Source organism: Trichomycterus rosablanca, chromosome 7 (assembly GCF_030014385.1).
Source record: "Trichomycterus rosablanca isolate fTriRos1 chromosome 7, fTriRos1.hap1, whole genome shotgun sequence".
Classification (NCBI taxonomy): Eukaryota; Metazoa; Chordata; class Actinopteri; order Siluriformes; family Trichomycteridae; genus Trichomycterus; species Trichomycterus rosablanca.
In genome coordinates this window covers 16,342,771-16,352,305 of record NC_085994.1, presented here as the reverse complement: position 1 = coordinate 16,352,305, position 9,535 = coordinate 16,342,771, and the positions used below count along the sequence as shown (strand labels likewise).

The following is a 9,535-nucleotide window of genomic DNA, read 5'->3' as shown; positions in this document are numbered from 1 at the left end:
TGTAAATGTAAAATGTAAACATTGTGACTCACAATAATAATACCCTCAATGTCCTTCCTCTTTTATGTTTGTGTTGATGTTTTACACCCTAACCACAATGATGAACTATTACCAAATACAAATAGCAGGCTGACCAGGAGTCATCAAACCACACAGCTGGATACCAGTCACTGCTGGCCTGCTAATAATGCCTGATCTGAGGTGCAGGCCAGTTGTATCAATAGGTCAAACAAGACCTTGGTGAGGCAGTGTATTGAACATACTGAACAGCTAACCCTTAGGTCCCCAAGGCTTAGTTTAATCTATTTAGATTTAATTATTTAGAACAGCCTCAATACCTGGACTTAGAAATCTTAAATTTAATTCTCACAAAAATGCCTTTCTAATTTTCTGACTTTACTTAAACCACATAGTTTAATCTTCCTCTCTCAGCAAGACTCATGCGATGCTAAACATGTTTGCAGTGGTTCCTCCTCCAGCCTGCTCAGAAAAGTTTACCCTCTTGGCAGAGACGCTGTACGTACTGATGTCCTCCTGTTCCGTTTCGTAATCAGGACTTTCATGTGGTGAGTCTTTGATGACACTGTAGTACATTGGGATGTTGTGCTTTGCTGCCTTTTCCTTACTGGAGGTGTTTTTGCAGCGGCAGAGCTTCTTAAAAGCAGTGCGGAACTTTTGTGACATTGCATTGTAGATGATGGGGTTGATGGCACTGTTGGTGTAGATGCTCATGCGGCAGAAAAGCAGGAACCAGGTGTTGAGGTAAGGAGGATCCATTAGCGAGTTTACCACCACCAGCGTGCGATAGGGCATCCAGAGCAGAGCAAACAGTACCACTACCACTGCTAGCATCTTAGTCACCTATGGCAACACAAAGCAAAGGAGAAACACTGAGAAGAAATATTAGAACCAAATACCACAACACTGCGGCAGGGGCAGAGAAAGAGAACGAGGCAAAATTTAAAGGTATTTAAGTGATCCTTGGCAGGGATAGGGTGGAGACAGTGGATATACCTTTATTCAGCCAAGTTTGGGAAAATATGTAAACCTCTAAGTTAATAATGAACTAAACGTGTATTTTCACGAACCATATATATATATTTTTTTTTGCATTTTTCCACCCTGTATGAACTACAAGCCAATCGTTGTTCATGTAACCGCCCAGCCCAGCCGGATGGCAGAGCTGAGTTTCAAACCGACAAGTTCGAAATGTCAGCTCTGGTGTGGTAGCGTGTTTTACCGCTTCGCCACCTGAGCAGCATATTAAATTTAATTTTAAATGAAACTATAAATGAGACCATATACTGGAGGAGGCTATAAAACATTTAAAAGTCTATACGTTCATCAATTTATAATACTGTACATCAAACTTTTAACAAATAGTGGAAATTCATTACCAAATATTTCACTAACAGGAAAAAACCTTACAGAGAAAACATTTAATTTTCAATAAAAATATATAACGTGATTGATGAGACAAAGGTAAACCAATGCTAAAACCTCATCCAACATGTAGCATTGTAAGGGCTGTTTTTACTGTTTTGTGGTCTGGCTGGCTTTTTCTTTTAAAAGTGAAAATGAATCGATAATAGTCTTAAAATGTAACAGGACAGTTTTAGGTTAACGGGTAGCCACAAGTCAATTTTAAGGTTAAGTAGGTAAGGTTAAAATTTTAAGTTAGTGTCAAGACAAGAATTGAGATGCTGTTGCATGACTGGAGTAAATTATCAGATTTTATCTTCACTATTTTGCCTTATACCAAAATAAAAGTTTTAAACATGTTAGTTTATTTTTTTTTTTTTTCTTGTAAAAAACTGCATGCTATGCAGTTGGGCACCTTGAACATGCTTTGATCCTATTTTTTTTTTCTGAACCAGAATGAATGCTGAACTAAGCCAACATTATGTATGGCACTAGGCAGTACACAAATCACTTTTTAATGCTTGAGAGGAAACACATTTACTGTTTAGCAAACATAGATATAAATATCTATATATAAAATATCACCAAATATAGAGAATATGGATTTATAATTAACTGTGCATTATATAAATTTTTATATTAAACAGACTAATTCATGTAATTAGTAATTAGTTACTATTCTGATCCTTGTCATTATTTTAAAGAGAGAACTGATTAATTAAATGACCACTTAAATTACATGAATTGAACATTAACACTTACGTTCTTAAATTAATTACATTGTTATTGACACAAAGTACAGTAAAACATTAATAAATTCTTCCTCTTGTGGAGAACCTTCCACCTGTTTAACATGAGTAACTAAGTGGGTTACTAGCCAGATATGCTTCAGATTAAAAAAAAAAAGAAACCATTTAAGCAATAAAAAAGTATTTGTCTCAACAATATTAATTGTTTTTATAAAATAAATGAACATGGGTCCATTAATGTTCTTTTCTACAGCAAGACATTTTGTAGTTTGTCAAATTCTGTGTTTAGTTATTAAAAGTTTAAGTAATTTATTAAAATTCTAGAAGGAAGTTTATATGAAGCTTCCAAAGCCTAATGATATTTAATTTATTTTATTTTATCTTATTTAGATAGATCTTATCTTATTTAGATTATCTTATCATAGATATCTTTTTTTTTTTTCGGGTGCAAGTTGGAGTACCCAGAGGGACCTTATGTAACCATAAGCCCATAGGGGGGCATACTAAACTATTGAGCGGTTTTAAATGACGAACTCACAACTTTGCATAGGTCCAGGGCAATAAAGGATTTAAGTGCATATTTATGATTTAATTTTATAGGAATAAGTGAATGTGTGGTGCTGTGCAATTTAATGGTACCCTATCCAGGATCATGCCTTGTGTCCAGTGTTTCCAGGTGGCATGACTTACCATGACCCTGACCACAATTAAAAGGTCAGTGAAAATAATTGAATGAATGAGTAATTAAACAAGTTAATTTGCACCTGTTTTCTGGATGACACTGTTCCCTTGTTTGGTTTGCAGGAGACCTTGACCATGCTGTTCGTACGTCCCTGGTGGATTGAATCACTTCCTCTTCCAGACAGATTCGAGGGCAGTGGGTTCATAAACAATATTCTGGCAATCAACCCATAAAGCACCATTGCCATGACTAAAGGAATGACATAAAACAAAGTGAAGTCCAAAAAGTAGATCGGCATATAGAGGTTCCTCGACACCCGGTAGCCACATTTCACCACCACACCATTCGAGTATACCTTCTCATGTATGTCTACCAGGAAAAACCACATGATGCAATAAAGTGAGGTGAAGATCCAAACGCAGGCAATGATCTTTTTGGCTCTGGATACAGTACATATAAACTGTGCTTTGATAGAGTGGCATATTGCAATGTAGCGCTCAACAGTGAAAGCTGTGATGGAGCAAGAGGAAACATTGATGCCCAGGTACTGCAGGTAAGTGATACACAAGCAACCAGTATACCCATAGATCCAAGAAGAAACAACCTCAGAGATGTTTGGCAGTCCAGCAGCCAAGAGAACAATGAGATCTGCAATTGCTAAGCTGACCAGATAACAGTTGGTTGGAGTTATCATGTGTTTGGTCCGGAGAACCACCAAAACCACCATGATGTTACCTGCGATACCAACTCCACAGATGAGCAGAGAGAGGAATATGGTGATGATCTGTACTTCTAAAGGATTTTCGGGCATCTTGGCCAGAGGTTCAGTGTTGGTGAAGTTGGTGATAGCACTGAGAGTTGCATTCTCCATCGCTGAAGAAATTAGTTGCTGGAACGTCTCTGGTTAGATGAATGATGAATGAAATTTTTCAGAATCAGCTGATGCAGTGAGAATCCTGAAAATACACAAGAAGATAGATAGTTATTAATACAAATATACAAATGAATATACGTAAATAAATATATAAAAAAAATTTTACTTACCATGATTACATTTTGATTTGTTTACCTCATAATTTTCTGGTATTAAAAATGCCTTATGTTCAATTTAAAGTAATATTAAACCAATACTCTTCAGTGTGTTCTCCTTTATGGTAAACTCCAGCATGTAATAAGGTGGCAGCATTCAGGTTTTTCTTCCTCACTCTCCCTCTATCTCTCTCTCCCAACCTCTATTGGCCGGCCCCCTTCTAATCCCCTTTCTGTTCATTACCCTCTCACTCCCACTCGTTCACAGTCACCACCGCTTCTCTTCCTCCAGACCGCCCCTTATTGCATCCATTAGCCTGCCTTGTTATAAATCAAACTATAGCTCAATACATTAATCCTTAAATCATCAACTACAAAGCTATAGTGGTATTCTGGATTTAGCAGCCACTTTATTAGTACAACTGAATCGTTAATGTAATTACCCAATCAGCCAATCATGTGCCAGCAATGCAGTACAGTGGTCCCTCGTAACTCAACGTCCCCTAAATTAAAAATCTTTGAAACTCAATGCCCCTTATTGAGAAATTTGTACCCCTAATCTCAACGTTTCCCTTAAACTCAACATGTGTGCGACTGCTGCTTTGCTCAGCACGGCTTGAGCGATGCGGTAAAACGTCATGCGAACATGAGACAAATCTGCATTTGTGTGGAATAACCGTCAAATTTACTCTGAAAGCTCCACATGTATCTGAGTTCAGCTGTGTTTCTCCTGTTTCACTTTTAAACTTGTGTTACAGCTCGGGGTTCTGAGAAATTGTAAGAATCAGCTTTTCTGAAAGTCTAAAATGCTTATCGTTAAAAAAATAATGTAACTTAATGTATAAAAAGAACGACATAGAAACACTAAACCACTAAATTATTACTGCTTATTTGTTCTCTCCACTAATTCTGAAGCATAAGAAAACAATAAATAAGTAAAAGTAAAGTGCAGGTTTTATTGTATTTTTGATAGATTTTTAGCTTTTTATATTATATTTGTGTTATTTTCAGTGTATAAGTGTCACGAACAACCCCATTATTTTACATTAGCCTAAAATATATGCAGTTCCACGGGACCATGGAACGCATTAACAGGCTTCCCATACATTCATATGGGAAAAATACCTTAAAACTCAACCTCTTTTAAACTCAACGCCATTCCCAGAACCAATTGATGTTGAGTTTCAAGGTAACACTGTACATAGAATACAAGCAACAAGAATACAACAAGAATACATACAAACTCATTTTTTTGTAGATAAAAATGCTTTGATGATGAAAGAGGGTGAAGGAAATTGGCCAGACTGGTTTGTGCTCATAGGAGGGCTACGGTGATTCAACCATATTACAACCATAACAAGCTAAAATTTGTCTGAATCGGAATGCAAAATACATGAAACCTTAGGGCAGATGGACAATAACAGCAAAAACCACATTGACCTTAACTTTTGCCAGTCCAAATGAAAAAAACTGAGGCTACAACAGGCACAGATGGACCAAAACCAATTATTATTTGTGCATCCATGTACAGACCATAGTTCATCTACTTAATAATAATAAAAAAATTTTATTGCCACCATTTTTTATTGCTTTTTCTGACACCCAAGGGCACTGTATACACATTTACAAACATGAAAACACTGTACATGTGGCACAGTTCTGGGTCACCCAAAATCCAGATAAAAAAGATGGGTTTTTAGATGGGTTTTGAACAGGGCTGCAGATGAACAAGCACATAACTCAAGAGGAAGACTAGTCCACATTTTGTTGCCAGCAGCACTGAATGCCCTGTCACCAAATGTACGTAATTTAGAGGGCGGAACTCTGAGCAGATGCAAGAAGGAAGAGTAAGAGTCTGAGCTGGAGAATGTGATGTAAGCAGACATCCAAAATATAAATGTGTGAGACCATGTAAAGATCTAAAAACCAGCACCAGCAGTTTATATTGTATTCAATACTGTACTGGAAGCCAGTGTAGATGTTTCAGAGTTTGGGTAATGTGCTCCCAGGATCTAATATGGGTTAGAATCCTTGCAGCTGAGTTTTGCACATACTGCAGCAGGGAGTCCATAAAGTACAGCATTGCAGTAGTCAGTGATAGATGTTACAAATGCATGGATAATAGTCTCAGCTGCAGCATATGAGAGAAAGGGACGGATGTTCTTTAGATGGAAAAAGGCTACCTTACTAGTATTTTTAATATGAGACTCAAAAGACTCTATCACTCACAGATTTCTATTCTGGTTAGATAAAGAAACTGTGATGATGCACAGCTTTTTAAGCTTAAGAGGCTACTACTAATATGGCCTCTGACTTGTCACTATTCAGACTCAGAATGTTCTCTTTCATCCATGACCTCACATCAGCTATCAAAACCGAGAATGGTAGACTGTGTGTGCCACTCACCCACACAATGGAGTGTGTGGTTTAATTGCTGAAGGAATTAGTTGCTGGAACATCTCTGCAGAGATGAATGATCTCTTAAATTTTTCAGAATCAGCTAATGCAGTGAGAATCCTGAAAATAATACACAAGAAGATAGAACACTATTAATACAAATATACAAATAAAGCACAGTGGAGAATATGTAAAACTACTCATAGACAGTGATTAGTGGGAAGTTTGAACTCTCCAGTACAGAGTGTGCGGCACCCACTTTACCAGCTGTGTTGATGGATGGATGGATGGATGGATGGATGGATAGATAGATACGTAGATAGATAGATAGATAGATAGATAGATAGATAGATAGATAGATAGATAGATAGATAGATAGATAGATAGATAGATAGATAGATAGATAGATAGATAGATAGATAGATAGATAGATAGATAGAATGAAGATATGTAATATGTGAAATAATAGACAATTATAAAAGCGTCCTGTGCAGTAATTATTCACACGTGCACTGTACATTACATTAACAGTGGTAAGTGGTAGATCATACTTCATGAGTGAGTCTGTCCTGATAGTCCTGGTAGTGACTCAGTTTCTTTCACTTTTTTCCCAATTACTCTCAGTTTAGTCATTTCAATTTCAAGTTTTCACTTGCAAAGAGGCATTGACCATGGGGTGCCCATCATAGCAAGAACTTTCATAATTAAACGTATTTGCCTGTTTAACTGAATAATCAGTCAAAATGCTCTTTTCAATAATACACTGTTTTTCTCTCATGTTTTGCATTTGAATACAGTTAGTTCAGTCATGGTTCTCTTTCACTGCAATATAATGATGGTAATTTGTTGTCCTTCATTTTTAAAAATATGAATAACAATACAGTACTCATCTCAGTTATATAACGTTAGCATTGTATTGCAGAGAAAGTCTGTTTTTGCAACACAGCACTACAAGTTGTCCAGTCCCTGCGGATGCAAAGCAGCACTAGATTAACTGTTGGCAAAATGCTCTCATGGTGGTGGTTTGGTAGCATCCCAGCGGCGATGTTAGCTTTATGCCAGATGTTAGAATACTACTCCAAAAGTCTTGGGGGTTATCAAGAGGTTTTTGGCAGATGCGAGACAAGCCTTTGTGTTCTTTTTGGTCAGCAGTGGTTTGCAACTTATTGCAGCTCTCCCTTGACACCATTTTTGTGTAATGTCTTTCTTATTGTGTAATCAAGTTTATTGTCTTATTTGAGACAACTGAGGCCCATAATTTTTTAGATTTTTGTCTGGGTTCTTTTGGGACCCCTGGATGAGTCATTGATGCATCTTGGTAAAATATTGCTTGGCCATTCTGGGAAGGTTTAGCATTGTTTCATGTTTTTTCTGTTGAAACAGAGCCTTCCAGACAGGTTCAGTTTTAGTGATTTAACAGGTCTAGCAGTAATCATGCCATGGTGTGGCAAGAGAAATTTTACTTAAAATGTTTAATTAAATTTAGATAACTGGTCTATTTAGTAGCTATTACTTTTTCACACTGAGGCAAAACAGCATTTTCATTCAATAAATAGGGCGGCACAGTGGCTTAGTGGGTAGCACTGTCGCCTCACAGCAGGAAGGTCCTGGGTTCGATCTCCAGGTGGGGCGGTCTGGGTCCTTTCTGTGTGGAGTTTGCATGTTCTCCCCGTGTCTGTGTGGGTTTCCTCCGGGAGCTCCCACAGTCAACAGACATGCAGTTAGGTGAATTGAAGATACTAAATTGTCCATGACTGTTTGACATTAAACTTGTGAACTGATGAATCTTGTGTAACCAGTAACTACTGTTTCTGTCATGAATGTAACCAAAGTGTGTAAAACATGATGTTAAAATCCTATTAAAACAAAAACAAAACATTCAATAAATAGGGCGGCACGGTGGCTCAGTGGGTAGCACTGTCGCCTCACAGTAAGAAGGTCCTGGGTTTGATCTCCAGGTGGGGAGGTCTGGGTCCTTTCTGTGTGAAGTTTGCATGTTCTCCCCGTGTCTGCATGGGTTTCCTCCGGGAGATCCGGTTTCCTCCCATAGTCCAAAGACACACGGTTAGGTGAATTGGAGATACAAAATTGTCCATGACTGTGTTTGACATTAAACTTGTGAACTGATAAATCTTGTGTATAGAGTAACTACCGTTTCTGTCATGAATGTAGCCAAAGTGTGTAAAACAAGACGTTAAAATCTTAATAAATAAATAAACATTAAATAAATAAAATCCTAATTTTAAAAGCATTTTATGTTTACTTGGGTTATCTGTATTTATAAACACACATACCTTACAATCTTATAACATGATGTCTTATAAGTGTATTTGTAAATGTTATTTAAGTTACTGTATTAGTTGAAACACTAGCAAGTTGAGCAGTCTTTATGACTGAAGCTCCTGCCATCTCCACCCTAAATAATAAACCCCTCATATAAAGTCATAGATTTTTCCCTCTTGCTATTTTGATTTAAAAAAAGAGGTGATTATGACAGCATAGCATTAAAACAGTATAGCATGATGTCAGCCTACATAAAACTATTATGAATACAGGTGATGTTGAATGTTTTTTACACACTTGTGGGTGAAACTTTTAGCATTTGTGTTATGTGACTAAATTGAGGACTTATTATTTAGAGGTCTCTAATTAATTTCCTTTATAAATAATTATTAAATTAATTATGATGAGGATTTTTAATACATATGTGTGATTTACATTTACGTTAAATAAAGAATGTTCGAGGTAGAATTATTGTTTACTAGCAGTAGGTTGTCAACCCTGATGCCTTGTGTAAGTCGCTTTATAAACACACGTACGCTTACTGACATCAAGTGGATAACTGCAGACATTACACACTAAAATATTAAAATACCGTGTAAATCAGATGCTCTACACGGTAGAGAGTAAAATAATAATAATAATGATAATAATAATTAATAATAATAATAATAATAATAATACCCCCTGTTTAAACCACAAGTGCGTGAAAAAAAAACATTTAACATCAAGTGTATGCATGATAGTTTTAAGTAGGCTAAGGCTAACATCATGCTATAGTCTTTTTTATGCTAAGCATTTCTATTTCAAATCAAAATAGCAAGAAAGAAACATATATTTAAGTTTATATGAAAGATATATAGTTCAGGGTGCAAATGGCAGAAGCTTCAGTCATAAAGACTGCTCAACTTCCTAGTGTTTTAACAAGTACAGTATCTTCTGAAAATGACTTTTCCCTCTCCTCTCCAAGAATCTG

General features: G+C 36.6%; 1 protein-coding gene across 1 annotated transcript; it reads right to left on the bottom strand.

Moving 5' to 3' along the window:
• Positions 1–438: 438 nt before the first annotated feature.
• Positions 439–3,724, bottom strand: LOC134317723 (thyrotropin-releasing hormone receptor). Its single transcript, XM_062998444.1, has 2 exons — positions 2,936–3,724; positions 439–861 (listed from the first exon to the last, which is right to left on the bottom strand). The coding sequence occupies exons 1-2, from the start codon at positions 3,722–3,724 to the stop codon at positions 439–441; spliced, it is 1,212 nt and encodes a 403-aa protein (XP_062854514.1).
• Positions 3,725–9,535: the final 5,811 nt, after the last annotated feature.